This window comes from Procambarus clarkii, chromosome 44 (genome assembly GCF_040958095.1).
Source record: "Procambarus clarkii isolate CNS0578487 chromosome 44, FALCON_Pclarkii_2.0, whole genome shotgun sequence".
Classification (NCBI taxonomy): domain Eukaryota; kingdom Metazoa; phylum Arthropoda; class Malacostraca; order Decapoda; family Cambaridae; genus Procambarus; species Procambarus clarkii.
Window position 1 is genome coordinate 20,293,624 of NC_091193.1, and position 22,293 is coordinate 20,315,916.

At 40.7% G+C, this 22,293-nt stretch overlaps 2 protein-coding genes across 6 annotated transcripts in view; one reads left to right on the forward strand and one right to left on the reverse strand.

The window, feature by feature from the left end:
* The window catches only part of LOC123745291 (short/branched chain specific acyl-CoA dehydrogenase, mitochondrial), a 150,013-nt gene that overhangs the window by 13,979 nt on the left and 113,741 nt on the right, over positions 1-22,293 (reverse strand). For 3 of the 4 annotated variants that reach the window (XM_069300769.1, XM_069300771.1, XM_069300770.1), the window contains exon 3: positions 1,677-1,839. In XM_069300769.1, the coding sequence (XP_069156870.1) occupies positions 1,677-1,695 (19 nt within the window). In that variant the 5' untranslated portion in view covers positions 1,696-1,839. Of the gene's footprint in view, positions 1-1,676; positions 1,840-3,485; positions 3,544-22,293 lie in introns of those variants that run through there. The other variant, XM_045725680.2, reaches the window with a different exon arrangement.
* On the forward strand, positions 3,864-11,419 carry RpL26 (ribosomal protein L26). Of its 2 annotated transcripts, none has more exons than XM_045725672.2 (4): positions 3,864-3,938; positions 6,916-7,091; positions 10,101-10,241; positions 11,275-11,419. In XM_045725672.2, the coding sequence occupies exons 2-4, from the start codon at positions 6,924-6,926 to the stop codon at positions 11,398-11,400; spliced, it is 435 nt and encodes a 144-aa protein (XP_045581628.1). In that variant the 5' UTR covers positions 3,864-3,938; positions 6,916-6,923; the 3' UTR covers positions 11,401-11,419. The 2 variants fall into 2 exon arrangements, with proteins under 2 accessions (XP_045581628.1, XP_069156867.1); XM_069300766.1 differs by lacking the exon at positions 3,864-3,938 and adding an exon at positions 3,989-4,011.

The window sequence follows — 22,293 nt, forward strand, 5'->3', positions numbered from 1 at the left end:
GCACGAGGAGCAATGGTCTATTGACATCCCCATGTAGTTGGAAGCAGTCTATGTCTGCCATCTACCAGGTCAGGCACCCAGAAAGATAGGAACCCCAAAACAAACTACATCTGGTTAAACATTGCAAACCGAAAGCCGAACGAGCAAGCAGAACTTCAAAATTAGAAAACAAGCAAACAAGCATGATGTCACCACAGCCGCCATCTGTGCAACTCCTCCCTCTCTCGGTGGAGGAAGGGGGGCATCCCAGACCTACCGTGCCAGCCACTCAACCCCAGTTCAGAGACTGAATATAAAAAACAAAAACAAAAAACGCCAACCGGAGGGAGGGAGGGAGGAAGGGATGGTTGTCGCGGAGCCTCCGGGTCTCACCCAGAAAATGGCGTTTCATTACATTAAACGCCGGTTTTCTGTGGAGAGCCCTTCCGGCTCCCTGGAGCTACCTAACCAAAGATAAAGGAAAAGAGGGACTTACCCGGGAGGCGGCCACCACTTGAAGTCGAAACAACTGGCTGCAACCTACGACCCACAGCTACACTTGTCTGAGAAGGGCCCAGGAACATTAACGAGGTACCATGCAGCAAGAACCCTGTTTGACCTACAAAAGCCCTGTGCCCAAATGTCAGCCCAGGACACAAAACATGATGCACCCACGGCCGAACCAACCAAGAATCAACAACTTAAGGACCCCTCCGGAAAGCAGCAGTCTCATTCTTCGCCAGAAAAGAAGGAGACGGCTGCAAATGAACAAATCAACCACCGGGACTGAAAAAGCAGAAATCTCTGCACCAGAGGAGAGTATTAAGCTCCTCGACCTGACCCCCAGAAGCTAATGCCAACAAGAAAAGAGCCTTAGAAAAACAGTCCTGAACCGAAGGGGCCACCACAAACCGAGGAGAAGAGAGAAAAGAGAGCACCCGGTCCAACGACCAGGACGACGGTCCTGAAGCAACCAAGAGAGAAAGGACAAAACAACCCAATCAGAAATCGAAGACAACCTACAAAGTCAAGAAGTGCTGAAAGGACTGCCAGGAAACTTCATACTGCCGCCAAGACGAGACTCACAGGTGGGAGAACCATCAATGAAGCCACCTGATCACCATACAAGTGGCGATAAACCCACGTCAAAAAGACCAAATGCGAAGATCGGAGGAGAAGATCGAACCAGCCACATACCGGACCGGACCGATCTGGTGAAAGAGGTGGAGAGGCTGAAAGACCCTTGGGTTCGAACACCGAGCAAGCAGCGCCTGAAACCAAGGCCACAAAGGGGATAACAGGACTGCTCTCCCCTGGTAAGTCTCCAAGAGAGCCAGAACCTGGAGCAACAACCGAACCAGGGGGAAGAGGTACAGGTTACCCCATTTTGACCAATCCAGTCGAAAGGCATCCCCAGCGATTCTCCATAGAATCCCCATTCTTCGCTGTCTAAGGGTTAAATACATAGTGCTCAGTAACATCTTTGTGTAGAAATAGGAGTCAACTATGGTGTACTGTGTATACTGTGCATTTATAGTGTAAAGTGTAAGCTTTTCACTTGTAGTCTACTCAGTTCCCCCTAAGAATGACATGAAAAAATTTATTTACAGCTTATAATCTTTTTAAGTTCCTTGTATAAATCTTTTGTATAACACAAATTATCATATATAAATGATTTCACCAAAGACTTGCTTCACCTGTCTCTTTCATCATCATTTCATCTTCTGTCAGAAGTGTTAGTGGTGAGGGCCTAACCTCTCTGGCTCCCTCATTCTGCAATGCCACCTTATGGTGACACAGACTAGCCCCAGCTCCTCCATGAAGCAGTCGGAAATTCAGGCACCTGCGACCATTTCTTGCCTGTGGATTGGAGTTCAGATAATGTTTTTAGTACAAGTATCAGTATGAAAATTAAAAATAATAAATGACATAAATTGGACACCTGATTATTCTAAGTGCAGTTTGGGAATGTTCTATCCAGAGACCAGGATTAGTCTATCTGGCAATTCTTGCTTCACTATTCATGGAGCAAAATTAATTTGTCTAGAGTGCAAATACTGTAGTATAATAAATATTTGTGAAAACTGGTATTATTCTAAATCCCCTGGAATTATTTTTAATTAATTTTTTTTTATTTAAAATTTAGTCTAGTATCTCCAGTGCACTTTTCACTCCAGTGTCTTTCCACCATGGTGGTCTCTTTTCGTCCCTCTATCAGTGACACTACATCAATCATCTCTGCCTTTCTGTCCTCGTGAACCCAGAATCCTTTTTCCTAATTTCCCCCTACTACACTCTAACATGTAGTGGATTACAGCATGGATTTGCTTTAAGCAATACTTATCAGATGTAATATGAACAGCAGTAACTAAAGTAATCAGCAATGTAAGAACTTAATATTAGTTTTAAGATGTAAGAGGGAGAGAATCCCCGGAGATCAAATATATAAGAAATAAGCACGTTGACAAAATATTAAAGTAAATGTTAGTGAAGTGTTAGTTTTGTGTTAATTCTTATACTATAAAACAGTGATACACATTTATTTATAAAGTAAGATTAATTCTAAGCAATTGGGTATCAAAGTAACTAGGACTTAATAATTATATGAGCTAAAAATCAGTATAAGGAAGGCTTTAATTTTTTTGAGAAGCATAATTATGACAGCTTAGATATGTGCAAGAGAGCCGCCCCCATTTTGAGAATTTTAAGTAAAACTTAGGATTTTTATAATGTAAGAGTTAAGACTAAAATGTTATAGGATACAGGTAACATGACGCTTCACCAATGAAGCCGATAATGTTTCATCATTCCCTACTCAACACACACACAGGCAATATAAAATTGCTATAAACCTTACAATCTGGACTCCTGGGTTCAAATCCCAGTTGGGACAAATTGATGGGTATGTTTCCTATTACCAAATACCTCTCTGTTCACTTAGCAGTAAAATAGGTGACAGGAAGTTGTGGGGGTTGCATCCTGGGGAGGATCAGTAGTTCGACCTTGACATAAGCTGAACATACAGACATACATAGAAATATACAGGCTGCCTATTGTCCCAACAAAATTTATTTATTTATTTATATATATACAAGAAGGTACATTGGGATTGTGAGGATACATAGTATAGTAATTACAATCTTGTAAATTCTCATGAATTATAAATATTCTATATAACTATATAATTATTCTCATGAATTATAAATGAGGGTCTCGTAGTACAATTGGGTTCGTTCTCGACTCCCAATCGAGAATTCCAGGTCTGAATACCGGTCTGGACAGAAATGGTTGGGCGCGTTTCGTATCACCTCATGCCCCTGTCCACCTAGCAGTAAATAGGTACAGGTACCCAGGAGTTGGTCAGCTTGTTGTGGGGTTGCATCCTGGGGAGGGTCAGTAATTTGACCCTGGGGGGGGGAAGCCCCTCGATATAAGCTTTACATATACTTTATGTATAAACTGGCTGCCTGTCTCCCGACACAATGAATTATTATTTATAAACTCACGAGAGCTCCTCGGAACACGGCCATGGTTCAAGTGTTTACTTCCTCGCAGGGCTGCCACCCGCAATCAGCTGATCAGGATTCCTCACATAATCATATAAGGCTTCAAACGAGCAATAAGTCAGTAAAATAATTTCATTATATTTATTAAAATACTAATTAATAATTAGAATGATAAGAATGTGAATATAAAGCAGAGCTACAATTTTGCTACCAATTACCTACTTAATATTATCTGTTAGATTAAGGACCTACCCGAAACGCTATGCGTATTAGTGGCTTTATAAGAACGTTAAAACATTAATGCTATATACTCTCATAAACCCAATGTATATTCTTGTATATATATATGAATGAATAAATATTGTGTGATATGCGGGAGGGTTGGCAGGGGAGGAAGGGACCCAGACTGCCCCGCGCGCTCGCCTTCTCTACCGTGGTGGGACGACGCGGCCGGTATGTATCTGTCTCTCTCTCGTTATCCTTCACAATCCTCCCCATCCGCACGTGTGGCGGCGGCCTGTGAGCGGTGAGGCCCAGCTGGGGGCGGGGGCTGCTGCCTCCTGCCAGCTACCACGCTTCACGCCCCTGGATAGTGATATTATTGTAGATTTTTGGGTTGTGAGTGTAGGTGCAGGAGGTGAGCTTTGCTCAGGGTGGGGATGTAAACACGTGAAGGTTTGTTGCTGTTGGGAGTTATGGTAGAGTTTTTTCCTGTTAATATGGCGATAGTGTGTGTAGGTATTACCACCGCGGCCTTCTGGGAAACAATAGCACAGCTTTAAGGTGGTGAATTAGTGCCGTTGGGAAAGTGAGGTAATATGATTGAACGTGACTTAAGGGGACAAGAAAAGCTGCCAGGTTTAATGTTGTTGGGTTACACAGTGTTATAACGCTAGTTATTGTTACTCTTCCCGTGCCTCACAACTCTCAAGCTAGACCACGTGGACTGAACCCTATAGTAGTGTGGTGAGGATGAGTCGTAGGCCTATGTATTGTTACAAGTGATATTCAAATTGTTCCATTTGTCTAACCTGTGCTTGAAACGATCTAGTGAGCCTACGTCTATTGTTACTTACCTTGCGGTAATTTCAGGGCTCAACGCCCCTGTGGCCCAGTCTTCGACCAGGTGGCCTGGTTGCTGGACTGGTCAACTAGGTTGTTGAACGCGGCTGCTTGCAGCCTGGTTGACCAGGTATAATGGGTAAATTTATAAATAAAAAGCCTAGTTCTAAACAGTATTTTCCCAGGTCTTACCCGACTATAAACTTGTCAAATTTTTATCCAGTTTGAACATAAGAACAAAGGTAATTGCAGAAGGCCTATTGGCCCATGCGAGGCAGCTCCCATTTATAACCACCCAATCCCACTCGTATACATGTCCAACCCACGCTTGAAACAATCTAGGGACCTCACCTCCACCACGTTACGCGGCAATTGGTTCCACAAATCAACAACCCTGTTACTGAACAAGTATTTACCAAAGTCTTTCCTAAATCTAAACTTGTCCAATTTATACCCGTTCTATATCGGGTATATATTCAATTTATTCTATATCGATTTAGTTATAACTTTCCCATTGGTTACCTTTCCCTTTCATATGTTTGCTTTGCAAGCAAATGAATGATGTATTTAGTGAGATGATCGGGGGTGTGTGTAGGTTTTACGTAAACTCCTTCATAAACTCATGAGAGTTCTCTCTTGAGTACCTGTTGCACCTCTGCTCTTAAACTTTTAGCATTTGGTTAATTAAAAAAAATGATAATCCCTCGGATAACAGCCAACTCATATTTAAGTTGTGTATACACTACACCCAAGGTAGATTTCCAAGGACTTGCATACAGAATCTTTATCAACTGCTGTTACTCTGAAAATAAAATATTGGTTTAGGGAGAAAAAATTACTTTCCACTTACCTTGTCCAATCATATAATTCCACATTCCTTGACTCGTCCCCACATTACAACAATGACCTTGCTATAGTATCTCCCCTGCCTAGCATTTTCTTTTGATAATTTCTTGCCTACAACAGACTAGTAATATTTCAATTTCCACTGCATGTGCTCTTGAATACAGCTATTTTCTCTACCCAAGTTTCATTTTCACATCAGGACAAATGTGCTCTTTATTTCTATAGGGCACTAACCTTCCATCATACTATTCACTGCCTATCGCACTTCTCCAACACTTCAGTTTCTATACTCTTACCTTAATCATGTCCTATGCCCATTGTGTTTACCCTATCATATATTTTAACTGTTTACACTTGTAAAGCTTTTACATTTTCTGGCAGAGAAAGTTAATCTCCTTTGAGTCATCTAGACCCCTTGTATCTACACGGCCTTGGTCTAATATGGTGTCTGGTCCTGTATTGTCGTGTGGCGTTGCATCTGTAACATTGCTCATAACATTAGAGTGTTGCGTTTTCCTCCTAACTTATTCTTTGCTTCTGTACATTTCAGTAATTTTTTCTTGTGATTCTAAACATGATCTGATATGGTCATTGATGCATAGTGCAATACCATACTCTCTGCAGCATAACAATTGTCAGCTATAAGTTTCTTGTACCTCCTGCACCATCACTGCCCCACCATATAAATTTTGACGATTAATCTCGGAAACTAGTAATCTTCATTATGAAGAAATTGAGAAGCTCGACCGGCTGTATAAAAAAATGTAAGGGATATGAATAAGGGGGTAAATGTATAAGCAAAATAGAAAAAATGTTTGGTATAAATTGGATAAGTTTAGATTTATGAAAGACGTGTAAATATCGGTTTGGAAACGTGTTGATTTATGGAACAAATTAGTTTAATAATGCATGTGATTGCTGTATTGTATTGTTTAAAGCATTGGTTAGACATGTATGAGTGGATTTTCATGGGTATAAATAGGCCAACAGGCCTTATGGTTTCCTTTGTTCATATGTTATGGCAGATGATCACCAGTCGTCTAAAAATTAAAGAAACACAGACTTCTAACAACTAGAGCTGTGTAAAAGCATCTCTTGGCAGTTTGAACACCACTCCTAATTTTTCTGGGAATATTCAAGCTGTGTAAGTTTAAATATAACAAAACTAGTAAAATATGGTCTAGAAAGTAAACAAAATTAGGAAACCAAGACGTGCTAGATATTTTGTGGCTATCCTACAATGTTTTCTGCTATTATGATGAAAATTGCTAATCCATTCTCTGAGAGATGCAGTTGTTAGGGAGTTGTGGCCTTGTCTTGTCACAGTGTGCAGTCCCTGGGGAATAGGCAGGGTTCTCTTGTCTAGCTCTTCACCTGACACACAGGCTCCTTAACTTCTGCACCAGGTACCTTCCTGGCTCAAAGATTCAGAAAAGGCTGCTGACTAAAAGTTAATTTCTCCTATAGTGGAGTTTATTCTTGTTTGACATTAAGATGAAATTAATTATTTTTTCTTTTACAGTATCCACCATGAAGCTCAACAAGCTGAAAACGTCGTCTCGGCGTAAGAACAGAGATCGCTACTTCAATGCACCTTCTCACATTCGGCGGAGGTTCATGTCTTCACCTCTATCTAAAGAACTACGTCAAAAGTACAATGTTCGATCAATCCCTATTCGCAAGGATGATGAAGTACAGGTATAGTTCATGATGTCTAGCTGTAAATAGTAAAATGTAAATTGAATGTCGTGGTGCTGGACAAGCAGTTGTAGTAATTATGTGCCAAAAGAAACTGGTTTTGTATGTGGCATTGCTAGGTGGAATGATATTTTTGAGAATTGGTTGTCCTCACTTCAGCTTCAGTGAATAATCATATAGTTTAGTGTCGTTGATCAGCTCTGGACACGTTTCAAAAGCATGATTTGGAATGAGGCCCCCTATGCTTCTCGGTCCCATTATTCATATATAAAGCAAATAATGTGACCTTTTGCGTGTTTTGTTAAGAATACATTTGTTTTGGTTTTCAGATAGTAAATATAAGAACCTGGATTGGCCATATTGTAATTAGAATTTTAGAGGACAGGTGATTGGCCAGTTACACTACAGTGCTCATAGCAAGATTCCTGACCAAGTAATGTCTGCATAAGCCCATCACTTAAAGGTGAACATTACTGTGGCATAAACAAATGTTTTTGATTTTACATAGCATTGAAAATCCACAATGTCTGAAAATCAAAAATTTGTAAAGATTAAAAGTAGTATTGTTGCTTTGTGATGTGTTCAGAGGAAAGGCAGTGCAAAGAACCTTTTATATACAATAGTGAAAATCTGTTAGGCTCCAGACCTTCAGGCATTCTTCTTTAAACCTATATACTGCATGAAATCAACAGTTTGTTCCTTAGACAGCACAACGATAAAAAGGCTGATGTTAATGTGCAATATTGGTTTTTGTGGCATGGTTAATTATGCCAGATTGAAGCAGATCGAAGAAGTCTTTATCTCACTTTCAGGGATCTGTTAGAGGAAAAAATGTATTAATTTCAACACTACTGAAACATCACATAATCGGCACCCACCTTGATATAAACTTCTGATGTGTTGACCTATTAGTGTATGGGGAGCAAGATCTATCTAGTCGTTTTAACACTGCATTCTTTAACTTTTAAAGTTGTGGGTGATTGGTTCAACTTTTGCATTACCTTTGACAATTTATTGGCCATCTGGATAGTGTACATGTTTAGTTTTCTTGTCCGGCTCAAAAGTTTATCTTCCAAAAAATAGTGAATATTGTGTAAATATTTTATCTTGCACAATATTTAGAGGCTGCTCCTGTCCATGTTGCCTAATTCCGTTAGTATACAGTGGTACCTTGGTTTACAACTGCCCTAGATTATAATTTTTTGGAATACATCATCAAATTCCATGTAAAATTTGAGTTGGTGTACGACGTTTGATTTTGGAATACGACGTCTGTTGAAACTTACGGGTTGAGCAAGGACGTGGTTGTGCAGGCTAGGCATGCTCAGTTTACCAGTGTCTCCCACCTAGTGACAAACACGCTTGAGTTCTTTGTAAAGAATTTTATAGTTTTTCTGCTCTTTGGTTTTTGAACAGTGAAGTTCTTATTACATATCATGCCATGGGTCCCAAGAAAGTGAATGGTAAAGTTCTACCTAAGAAAATAGTTGAGGATGATTGAGGTGAAAACAATAGATCATTAATAGTGAATGAATGTGATGTCTCTCTACAGACAAGTGTTAAAACTTAGGGACGAATCAAATCTTTAAGACATATTCTTAGTAAGACATCAAGCAGTGAGCCACAACCAGGTCCTAGCGGTATGCCTGTAAAATGCAGGAGTGTACCCCAGAAATGTCAAACACCAACACCTCTCCTCACTTGTCTTCTTTACAGTCCTCAATATAGGTATGATATACTGTAGTACAAAATACAAGTAGTATTCTGTATAAAATGTATTTTTAAGTCAATATTTTTGGGTTGTGTGTGGATCAGATTAATTAAAGTTACAGTATTTCTTGAGAATTTTATTGGTTTACGGCCTATTTCTTGGAACGAATATCTAGTTTTATCTTTAAGATGTTCTTTGTGGTTTTAGTATTGTCTACAATGGAGCCTCCAAATTTGGATTTTCCATGTCCAGATTTATCTGAATTCTATTCACAACCACCTTGCCCGTTTTTGTCAAGCATTTGCTAAATATTCTTGATTTCCATGTCAAATTTACATTGAAATGCACCATAGAATTTTATTTTAACCACGATGGGTTCCCACAGGATACTATTTCCACTTTCTTCCACATGACTGGAAATTGTTTAAAACTAAATCTAATCTACGTTAAAAGTCACCGTTCACATAGTAATTTTACCGAGCAAGTTTTTAAATTTCACTCTGGCATTTGATGGATATCTTCCTGACGAGGTTTCAACCTCATACCCAATGTTTCCAATGCCCTGGCCCTAAAATCATAATGGGTCATAGGTTGGTTGGTGTTTGTGAATGTTTTGTAGAATTTGTAATTATATGTTTATTACTTATTTTATAATTGTTTTGTAGGGGAAAACACAATTTAGTGTATCTAAATACAGTACATACACAGTTGAACAGGAAACGTACATGTAATCTGCTGGTAAATAATGCTTTGCACTTGCAAAGCATTATTACTGTAGATTATTTATTACAGAAATACTTATAAATGATGACAATTGCTAATCCATTCTCTTAGAGATGCAATTGTTGGAGAGTTGTGGCCTTGTCTGTCACAGTGTGCAGTCCCTGGAGAAATGGGCAAGGTTCTCTTGTCCAGGCCTTCACCTGTCGCACAGGCTCTCCAACTTTGCACCAGAAATGTCTGGCTCTTTGATGATTAAACGGCTGCTGATATAAATATACTGTATACATTTTTACATTTGCACTTACTATACAGCATGATTAGTAAATATTAATTTTCAGAATAATAATTTTGGCAATTCCATTGTGAATGATCTGGAAATTAATGTAACCACACCCAGCACTCCTATCATATCAATAACTATGCTCATTACATTTGTAATGCAGTAACTATAAGTAGCCACATAATGCTTACCATTTTCCCCCCTATACCTAGTTTTGAAAAGTTAAAATAAAAAAATTAATAATATATTAGTCTGATTTTAACTAAGTTATATTACATACTCTTTAATTCTTCAGGTAGTTCGTGGACACTACAAAGGCCAACAAGTAGGCAAGGTTGTCAGTGTTTATCGTAAGAAGTACTGCATCTACATAGAGAGAATCCAGAGAGAAAAAGCTAATGGTGCCTCTGTGTATGTGGGCATTCACCCCTCTAAGGTAACCCTTCATCTTTTAGAATACTGTAGGTTATTTATTACAGAAATATTTATATATGATGACAATTGCTAATCCATTCTCTTAGAGATGCAATTGTTGGGGAGTTGTGACCTTGTCTGTCACAGTGTGCAGTCCCTGGAGAAATGGGCAAGGTTCTCTTGTCCAGGCCTTCACCTGTCACACAGGCTCTTCAGCTTTGCACCAGAAATGTCTGGCTCTTTGATGATTAAACGGCTGCTGATATAAATATGTACTTTTTTTACTTTTGCACTTGCTATACAGCATACAGAACTTTTGTTTTGGGTATCTTGAATGTCTTGAATACAAACACATTAGACCTGGCATGAATGCAATGTAGTCAGTGGGAATAGGTGTAAGTTCACCCATGTGTAATACATATTATTGTAATGCATATCACACTAGGGGTTGCTGGTAATAAAACATGCACTCACTATCATTCGGTTTATGGAATTGGGCCTAACCACCTGGACTGGACATTGAGTGTGTGTCGCTTTTTGCAGGTCGGCATTCAATCCCTGATTATCCAAGTGGTTAAGCATCATTCCTTTCCTATGTCCAATTCTAACTCACACACAGAGATCACACTAACGTGATGCATCAAATGAACAAATGATTTGTTCCTATTCTAACTCCCTCTCCTTATCCATTCAAAGTGTTAGTCATAAAGGCTTGGTGCTTTCTCCTGCATTACCTTGCCTATTATTCTTGCACCCACTTCCTACTGCATATTGAATATGATGGATGCATTGGTGATAATTACTAAAACCTTTAATATTACAAATTTCTTTCGGCTGATGCTACCCTTTGAGCATAAAATAGGATACTGTACAACAAATTTGACACCTCATCTGGGGCTTCCTTAATAACTATTAGTCATCTCCCTACCTCCATCTGCCATTATTTGTAATTTAGTTTGTTTTAATGGATTTCTGTACTGCATTTTTCTAGACTTCATCTACTTTATATGTAATTATCATTGTTTATTTGAACGTTTTAACTTGAATGTTTGCAGGTGTGTGTGGTGAAGCTGAAAATGGACAAGGACCGCAAGAAAATCATTGAGAGGAGAGCAGCTGGCCGTGCTGCGAGACAAGGCAAAGATAAAGAGAAGTTCACTGCTATGGATACCTCTGCTTAAATAAAGTCTCTTTAATTAATATATTTTTTTATATACCCAATGTAAAACATGAGCTGTAATGGTTGTAGATATGTTTTTGGAGGAGCTTGTATTTGTCATCTTGGATCGGGTCTGGACAATCTATATATAAAAATCAAACCAGTCATTCCTTCCATCCACTAATTACTGGATTATAGAATGAATTCTAGTAGGATTGGTAAGTTTTTTATAAATTATTTCAGTACAAGGTATAATTTTAGAAATTTGGTTAACCTTGTAATCTATTATTAGTAATGGAAAAAATTATTGGTTGTATTATGGATGGAAAAAGTAAAATTGCAATATATTAGGAAATCTTAGTAACTAGATCTAGTATTTAAATTTGTATTACTAGTATTTAAATTTGTATTGTTGCTTTGCAATAGTTAATGCTTCGTGGTTAGGTTTCTTGGATGTTGATGTATTCACTTATTGTGAATTTTTAATGTTTCACAACTGGTCAAATACTCTCTGCTGGGTATGATAATTTGGTTGTCATAACTGATGGATACTGCCCGTCTTGTATTTAGTGGTCATTGTTCCAGACTAATTCTTAGCGGTCCTGAAGTTATTCTCGTCACTACATAGTCCTCCCGGTTTGACAAATTTTGGTATTTCGATGGTCGTCTACATATAAAGAACTTAAACTAACAATATCCCGCACATTTGATTACATAACCTTCCCGGCTTGCCTTCTTTTAATAATTACCACGTACATGTTTTACCGGAGGTGGGGAGGATAATAGATATGTATTGTGTGAAGATTAATGGGTAACTATGGCTGCAGTATTATACGCCAACCAATACTTTGTTTTTTCTAACAAGAGTGAAGCAGCCATATTAAGAGATCTAAATTAAGGTTGAGAGGTGATACTGAGCCAAAGAAAAAAAAATTAGATTTTTGTTTACTTTTTCCAGACTCCCTAAAATGAATAGTACCAAACTTCCTATTTGTCCATCACGTCGACGTTTGAACAATCGTACACGTGGTTACAAAAAGTACTATCTTAGGAGGATGGGTTGCATATTTGTACTCTGCAGGAAGGTATACTATTCTAAAGCACACTAATGGTTCTATACGCACTCAAGAAGGTGGGAAGGCAAGGTATCTGGACCTCGAACTACTCTTAAGACTGCAACTATGTAAGACGCTTCTCTTGGTTCCTTATTCTTTTGATAGTTACTGTACAAAATAGCTATGAATTTTATTTGATTGTTACTAATCAATAATTTTCTGCTGGGGAACAAATCCACAAGGACCGTAACGAGGAATCGAACCTGCGTCCGAGAGCATCCCAGACGCTGCCTTAATCGACTGAGCTACGACATGGTCGAAAGGAGATGAAACCGAAGTTCTACTGAACTTACTTGTGGATTTGTTCATTTGATGCATCACGCAATTGTGATTTCTGTGTGTACTGCTGGGGACTTCATTTAACAGTTTCAATTGGTAGGCGTTGTAGGAATGGTTGTGATCATGTTAAGTTATTGGGTACTATTTTACTGTCATTGTGTACAAACCATGAGATCATAAGAAGCATTCTTGTCTTGATAAGTTCTAACATATACAAAATTAATAACTATCGGTATTGGAGTGTCGAATAATAATGCAGTATTGATATCGGCACACCTCTATATTCACCCTAAAAATAAAAAAATAAATTCCACCGAAATGTTCCATTTGAAGTAGGAGTGTATTAACCATTTAGGACATATATCTAGCACAGTGTTCAGATAAAATTACTTCTAAGTATAACTGCAATTTGAATAAATTTTATTTATTCTGCAAAATAATTTCGTTGGAGATCAATTGAAAAAGAAGGAAACTAAATCGTCTGGCTTGCACTGAAGGACCGTTTTCAATAAGGAAGCATCTTGGTGGGGAAAGATGCAGGCTTAGGGAAATCTCCTCAGGGCAGGGAATTTGCCTTGGCGTTCTCGCCGGACCCAATCCACCTGCTTTGTGCTGGCAGACTCTTAGGATTGGGAGATCACTGCTCGCAATCCCTACAATTACTACTATATCCAACAAACGTGGGCTGGAATACCTCTCTATTGCAGTAAATCAATCGCGAAAGATTTTTTTTTACAGAATTGTTCAAGATAAATATTTAGTATTCCCAAGTTGCCTATGTTTGATGAGAATATAAGAATGAATATGACTGCAGAAGGCCAGTTACAATCCCCTCTCCCCCCTGTCAGGGGGGGCTGACAGCTGAGTGGACAGCGCTTCGGATTCATAGTCCTGAGGTTCCGGTGGAGGCGGAAACATGGGCAGTTTCTTTCACCCCGATGCTCCTATTACCTAGCAGTAAATAGGTACCTGGGAGTTAGACAGCTGCTACGGGCTGCTTCCTGGGGGTGTGTAACAAAAAGAAGGCCTGGTCGAGGACCGGGCCGCGGAGACGCTAAGCCCCGAAATCATCTCAAGATAACGGAAGGTCTATTGGCCCATACGAGGCAGCTCCTATTTATATCCCCCCAATCTCATTCATATATATGTCTAACCTACGCTTGAAATAATCAAGGGCTCCTACTTCTATTGTGTTACGCGGTAATTGGTCCCACAAATCAACAACCCTGTTACCGAACCAGTATTTACCCATGTCTTTCCTTAATCTAAACTTATTCAATGTACACCCAATGTTTCGTGTTCTATTTTGTGTTGATACTTTTAATACCCTATTATTATCCTCTTTGTTAAGGGGAATATTATTCGTGCACTTGTACACCTCTATTATGTCACCCATAAGTCTTCGCCTTTCTAGAGTATGTAAATTCTCTAGTTCCGGTAGTACAGTCGGCAACGTTCTCGACGCACAATCGAGAATTCAGGGTTCGAAACCCGGGCTGGACAGAAATGGTTGGGCACACTTCCTTTCACCTAATGCCTCTGTTCGCCTAGTAGTGAGTAGATACTCAGGAGTTAGTCAGCTTGTTGTTGTTATTGATTTAGGGGCGACGAGTCAGCTTGTTGTGGGGTCACATCCTGGGCGGGGTCAGTAACTCGGCCTGGGGGGGGGGGGGGGAACCCCCCATAAAAGCCAAACTGTAAGAATACACTCCGGCTTCCTGTCACCCCGATACAATGATTTTTTTTTTTTTTTTTTTTTTTTTTTTTGAGATATATACAAGAGTTGTTACATTCTTGTACAGCCACTAGTACGCGTAGCGTTTCGGGCATGTCCTTAATCCTACGGTCCCTGGAATACGATCCCCTGCCGCGAAGAATCGTTTTTTCATCCAAGTACACATTTTACTGTTGCGTTAAACAGAGGCTACAGTTAAGGAATTGCGCCCAGTAAATCCTCCCCGGCCAGGATACGAACCCATGACATAGCGCTCGCGGAACGCCAGGCGAGTGTCTTACCACTACACCACGGAGACTGTAAATTAATTTAAGCTTTGTCAATCTCTCTTCATATGACAGGTTTCTAATTTGCGGGATTAACAGTCATTCTACGTTGGACGTGTTCCAGTGAATCCATTCTAAATTACGGCGACCAAAACTGAACTGCTTAATCTAAACGGGGCCTAACCAGAGCAAGATATAGCTGAAGAATAACACCAGGTGTTTTATTATTAACGCTTCGAGAAATAAATCTCAGTGTCCTATTTGCCGTATTACAAACATTTTTAATTTTTGCATTTCATTTTTGGCTTTAAATTCATACTAATCATTAACTCCCAGATCCCTTTCGCAATCCGACTTCGCAATCTCAACACCATCTAGCTCGTAACTTGTAACTCTATCATCATTACCTAGCCTCAAAACCTTACATTTGTCAGCATTAAACTGCATCTGCCAATCTTTTGACCATTTCAAAACCCTATTTAGATCGCCTTGAAGTGATAGTGAGTCTTTTTCCATGTTTATTTCCCTCTCGATTTCCGTATCGTTGGCAAATTTGCAAATAATGCTGGACAAGCCTAAATCTAAATCATTTATATTATGAATAACAGAGGTCCCACCACAGAGCCTTGAGGCACTCCACTTACAACATTATCCCACTCTGACTTAACTTCATTTATACTAACTCTCTATTTCCTTTGGTATAGCCATGCCCTAATCCAACTTCTAATCCAACAATCCAACATACTTAATATAACACCCCCAATACCGTGAGCCTCTAACTTTTTAATCAGTCTTTCATGTGGCACTGTATCAAAAGCTTTGGTAAAGTCAAGGTACACAACATCACAAACCTTACCACTATCAACTGCCTCAACTATGCTGGAATAAAATGATAGCAAATTTGCTAAACATAAACGGCCATTAGTAAAACCAAGTTGTGAATCATTTATTAATCTATGTTTTTCAAGATGAAGACGAATGGTATTTGCAATTATCGATTCAAGTAACTTTCCCACAATAGACGTTAAGCTAATTGGCGGATAGTTTGGCGCAAGTGATCTACCTCCTTTCTTGAAAATTGGTACCACATTAGCAACCTTCCACGACTCTGGCACTCTGACTAATGTTTTATTAAATATTGAAGACAATGGATTGCAAAGCTCCTCTTTGCTCCTCACATACATACATACATACATACATACATACATACATACATACATACATACATACATACATACATACATGTTGTCTACCCGAGTTGAGTAGGGTGTGGTAGGACCAAGGATCCTTGCAGGTAATATCGATGCTGTTGGAGGTCCAGTTGATTGTCAAGAGTGTTCAGTAGTCTGGATGTTGTTGAATGTGGGGAGTAAGTTATGTTGTATCAACATACACCGGTGAGGCAGCATTCCACCCCACACTAATACCCCGGACTCTCAACTACACTAACAACGCACTGCTCCACTACCACCCGCCCCGCTACCACTACCACCCGCCCCGTGCTAACACCTCGCGGGACACCTCTGGACACGGCCAATCAACGAGAGTAAACTGATCTTCTCAAGGGAAAGATCTTCCCTTGTAAGAAAAAACAAACCAGTTTTATGTTTATCGTTGAATGGTTTTCTTATAATCAACACTCTAAGAGTTTATTTCAAGATAAATAAGGTGACTAGATGTTATTATGTTCTATAAATAACGAGAACAATACTTGGCGTTCTGTGTATGTTATCTGGCATGTATATAACTCTTTTTAGTGTTGAAAAGCCGCCACGGGAGACATCTCCCGTCACGCAGGGTGCAGTTGCACCTCCACAGATCTCCAGTATCATCTATTAATACTGGTAATGGCTCAAAAGGGCCACCACTTACGGGCTATTCATGCCCGTGCCACCTTTTGGGTGGCTTAATCTTCATCAATCAATCAATCGAAAAGTCGCTACAAGATTATTAAATATTAATCATATTTGCAAATGATCCGCGGGGGGAAATTAATACTCAAGCAATGCTGATTAGAATGTGTTTGTGTGTAGAATATATTTCAACATTCCAATGATCACCTGGAGGGGTTGAGTGATCACCAAACATTACAACAAAAGAATAACGCCGTTCACTTAATGAGCGCCTCTCACCCCCCGCCGACACCTTCCCTATATAACAGAGACACATACTTTACCGCACTGGTCTCATCACCGGGAGACATCTCCCGTCACGCAGGGTGCAGTCGCACCTCCACAGATCTCCAGTATCAGCTCTTGATACTGGTAATGGCTTAAAAGGGCCACCACTTACGGGCTATTCATGCCCGTGCCACCTTTTGGGTGGCTTAATCTTCATCAATCTTTACCGCACTCTTACGGGCTATTCATGCCCGTGCCATCTCTTGGGTGGCTTAATCTTTGTCAATCAATCTTGACCGCACTCGAAGGTACAGTAATGGCGCCTCAGTATTTCACTCTGCATTACGAACGAGGTTTTCTTTTAATTAAATGTATAACAGATGATCTCTGCAAAGACGGTACTCACGCTCTGACAAGTCTAATTAAAATTAACTTTTCCTAACAGATAAGCGTACGAACCTAAATAAATCCATCTAATTTATCCAACCCGTCCCTAGGCCAAGTCCATTCCATCCAGCGGTCGACCCCAAAGACGCATTCATAAATTTGTACATGCTGTTCATTCAAAACAGGAATTTTCTCACACATAAATTAATAGTATTGAATATTACCATATTTGTACATATTTAGGCACTGGTTAGGTTAGGTTCTTCTAACCATGTCGTGGCACAGTTGACTAAGGCGTATCTGGGAATATCCCGGGCAAAGGTTCGAACCCTCATCACGGCCTTTGGGGATTTGTTCATCTAATACACGCTATCTGAAGCCTAATATAGTATATGTGTGTGCTATACTAGGCCTAAAAGAAAATTTGTTTTTAGCTTAATTTTTTCGGACTATAAATAGTATAAAATTGTACTAATTGTTTAGTACGTCAATGTTTGTACTATGGTGCACATAGTTACACAAAGTACTATCTAGACCGGAGGATGGGTTGTAGACATGTACTCACCTAGTTGTGCTTGCGGGGCATGAGCTCTGCTCTTTCCGCCCGCCTCTCAACTGTCAATCAACAGGTGTATGTATGTATGTATGTATGTATGTATGTATGTATGTATGTATGTATGTATGTATGTATGTATGTATGTATGTTTTGTGTATTTGTTATGATTGCCAGGTGATATGATTGTGTTGTCTGTCATAGTCGTGTCCCACCGGGTCGCCCCAGGAACCATCACGGGAACATTATATTACTTTAAAGTTAAAACAACAAAAAATATGGTTGTGACGAGAGGCTGTCCCACCTGCCCACCGTTAACTGCTCACACACCTGAAAAATACGACATCCTTGATGCTGCCATTACTGACGAGGGAGAGAGAGAGAGAGAGAGAGAGAGAGAGAGAGAGAGAGAGAGAGAGAGAGAGAGAGAGAGAGAGAGAGAGAGAGAGAGAGAGAGAGAGAGAGAGAGAGAGAGAGAGCGAGCGAGCAAGAGAGAGAGAGAGCGAGACAGCGAGAGAGAGAGAGAACATTTGTAAACAATTTTGGAATGTTAAACGAAAATGTTGGATAAGCAGTATATATTTTGTTGACCAGGCGAGAGAGAGACGCAGGCGGGCGGCCCCACCCACCAGGGAGCAGCGTCCAGGGCTGTGCGTCACCCACTCTGACCCCCTTGTTGTTGTGACACTCACACGTCCGCTCATCCCTCCAAATGTAATCCAAGTACATCCATCTGTTTTGAGGATCTTACTGGATGCCTAATACTACTGATGAAAGTTCACACACACAAACCTACGCTGTCACATCCCCCCCGGAGTGTGCGTTGACGAGGTGAAGCACAAGTCTTCGTTGAAGGGGAAGCGGGAAGACAAGGACAAAAGCATCCCCCACTTCAGCAGGGAACCTTGTAAGAACCAACAATGCGCGACATACCAGTAACACTAATCTTTCCATGGCTTTACTGTCAAAATTCATTCCATTAATGTAAACTGCTTCTACTCAAAATATTACGTTCTCTTAACAAAGCATTTAAGTGAGTGAAAATCCATTATCAAGTTTAGAATGTCCCCACAAAGTTTATAAGAGGAAAATAGCTCGAGTGTTTGATTTATTGTAAACTGTTTACAGCTCGGGTGTGTGGGTTAATGCAAACTGTTTACAGCTCGAGCTTTATATTAACTCTTCCACAGTTCTTTGTCAAGACTTGATATTACATAAAAAGATAAGAACACAGGTAAATAATATGGTATGAACATGGTATCACCACAAGAGATCCTGAACCCTTTACCCTGTGATGGGAGCACGTGATTTCTGAATAATATGGAGTCCTTGCTGTCTTGTACCTGAGGCTGTGAGGAGACTTGAAGGGCAGACTTTCAATTGTAGAAAATATTCTCTTGTGATTTTAAAATACTTAATGTTAACTGTAGTTCAGAACTGTTGAGGCACAGTAGCGTCCAGCCTCTTGGTTAGTCTAACAATGACGGTGTGTGGCAAAATAAAGGTTACGTAGAACAAAGTAAAGATTACATAGGAGAAAATGACTGCTATACAGAAGAAGGAATTAAGACTACACGTAAGCCAGCAACACAGCCCGAGGATAAGATGAGAGAGGGAGGACAAGAAGATGAAAGAGAGCGTAGTGGTGGTAGTGGTGGTAGTGGTGGTAGTGGTAGTTAGCGAGTGGTGGTTGTGTCTCACTGGTGCTCCACGCCACCGCCACCATTCCCTGTCTGACATTAATCACCAGACTTCACCATCATTACTCGCCAACACACTCCACGCTCACTTGTGGCAGAGGCGTAACGACCCGCTACACCCACCCACACTCCATCACCTCCCTTAACTCTTAACCAGGTGAATTGTGTTGCTGGGTATATATACTCCTGCTTTGTTTCCCACACACACAACTCAACGCACGAGAAGCACGTTCATTGGTGCTCTTGGCCACGTGATTTGCGTGTTCCGTCTCGCTGATTGGTTATACTCTCCTATATCATCTAGACTGTATTAAAAGTATTTTGTCGGTTGATTGATGAAGATTAAGCCACCCAAGAGGTGGCACGGGCATGAATAGCCCGTAAATTTTGTCGGATGAATGTTCTCTTAATGTATGGTCATGAGAGGTGAGGGGGAAGGCAACTATCAAGAGAAAAAGCCAAGACGTTACTGAGGACGGATCGCGTCCTTGGACCAAGTCAATTCCATCCTGCGGTCGACCCCAAAAGACGCATTCATTAATTTTATCAATCTGTTCATTCAAAACAGGAATTTTATCAAATATAAATTAATATTATTTTTATTAGCATATTGTACATATTTAGGCACTTGTTAGTTTGGTTGATTAGATTCTGTTGGCGATTATTTGTATTTGTAGTACGTGGGTGAAGCATTTGCAGCGTTGTGGTTCGAATAAAATTCGTCAGTGAATCACTTGTTCCGGAAGTGTTCGAACGTCATCAGTTGAGAGTCGAGGACGGGTTGAGAGTCGTGTGTAAACCGTTTTCATTCATAAACAGCTGGGGTTTGGCGGGTGCATGGAATGGACTTTGGCTCTCTGTATATACAGACGGGCTGAAAATTGATGAATGCGTCTTTCGGGTTGACCGGTGGATGACACGAAGATAACCAGAGGATGGGCTGCAACCCCGTGATCGCATCGCAACACTCTAAATGTATCAGCCACCTACAAATATATATATAGGCCTAAGTGGAGCATGTATGTGGTGGTGGGAGGAGTGCCTGCCCCTGGCGACGCCCCTCATGTCTCCCAAGGTCAACACTTGTATGGTCTTACACAACATGTTGACCTAAGAAGCACATGTTACTCACAATGATCAACATTATAATTAGACATGACAAGAAAAATTATATTTGCAAGAGGAAAAAATATAGTGTATAGTGAAAGAGCGCTCTCGCTGATAAGGGCAGGCTGATGAAGAGGAGGAGGGAGAGGGGGGGGGGGAGTAGTGAGAAGAAGGGAAGCAGAAGGAGGAGCAAGAGAGAGAGGGAGCAGGAGAGGGGAGGAGCAAGAGAGGGGGAGCAAGAGAGGGGGGAGCAGGAGAGGGGAGGAGCAGGAGAGGGGAAGCTACAAAATTAAAGAGTACAATAAATGCCTGGGAGGAATTAAGTGGACGCGCCCATAGTGTTCATTCCCCCCAGTATGAGAAGTGATGGTAGGCACAGTAGTGGGGGGAGGGGGGGGGGGTTTTGGTGATGCGAAGCACTGTAGTATGGTAGACCATCGGGGAGAAGAATCCGGAACTGGAGTTAAGGCAGGAAATTCTGTAGTCAGTTGGAGACTCGAACCTGTGTGCTCAACTTTACAAACGGTGATGGTAGCCATTCAGAAGGTTTTGGAAAACGCTCTTGCTGGACACTGACGACATGTTGTCATACAGAGTGGAGAACTGGCAGTGAAACGTTGCAACAAGAACACGTACGTGTCAGCACATCCATCTGATCACAAATGTCATCGCATTAATGTGAACACTCAAGACGTTCGGCTCGTCCGGTACTTATCAACTGGGTGCCAAGTCATGTAGGAATACTAGGGAATGACATTGCACATAAAGCTGCAAAACTTGCAACTCGGAGAAGAAATGTAGACATTTATATAATACAGTTTAACACAGATTAAGCAAATAATTATACATGGAGCAATGCAGAATATGTACAGTGACCACAACACATGAGATACAACATCAAGAGCTGCGGGGTTGGACATGATCTTACTGAAGGGATCATACGAGTCCTAAATACTCCCACACCAACTGAGTAAAGAGACGAGAAACGCATAACACCTAGTGGGCCAGCCAGAGGCTTGGACCCCGCACAGGAAGAGGGCACAGCACAAGGTTCTGAGGGCCAGGTAGGGGTGTGTGAGAGAGCCAGGTGGGTGTGTGAGAGAGGGGCGTGTGTGTGTGTGTGTCAAGAGAGGAGAGGGGCGGGCTGTTACAGCCTTAGCACCGCTACCCTGAAACCTGCCGTAATTCCTCTTTTAATACACTGAACACATGGATCGTAAATGGCAAATACTGTTCCCAGAGGCGCAGTAAATTTGAGCAGGGAGCAATATGAGGCGAAGTAACACCAGCCTCCTGCCACAACCCCCCCCCCCCAACCCCCAACCCCCCTAGTAAGGGGGAGAGTTGGATTGTCTGGATTGTGGTGGATTGTTTAGGAGTGTCTGGGGCGGGGACCCCGTTCCTATGGGGGGTTCCTATGGCATACACACGAAATAATAATAATAATAATAATGATAATAATAATAATAATAATAATAATAATAATAATAATAATAATACGTAGAGAAAACCCATTAATGTGATGAATCATATGAGAAAATCCATAGGAGCTGTGATGAGGGCTCGAAACTATGCTCTAGGTACTCGGAATCACACACCTCAAGACAACTAGACATGCGTGAGTGACAGCTCAGGGAATGCTAAAAGTTCCAG

Excerpts from the sequence above, each read along its gene's own strand:
- RpL26 (XM_045725672.2), top strand. The coding sequence starts at position 6,924 with ATGAAGCTCAACAAGCTGAAAACGTCGTCTCGGCGTAAGAACAGAGAT. Across the intron at positions 7,092-10,100 it reads GCAAGGATGATGAAGTACAG|GTAGTTCGTGGACACTACAA; the intron begins GTATAGTTCATG and ends TTAATTCTTCAG. Across the intron at positions 10,242-11,274 it reads TGGGCATTCACCCCTCTAAG|GTGTGTGTGGTGAAGCTGAA; the intron begins GTAACCCTTCAT and ends GAATGTTTGCAG.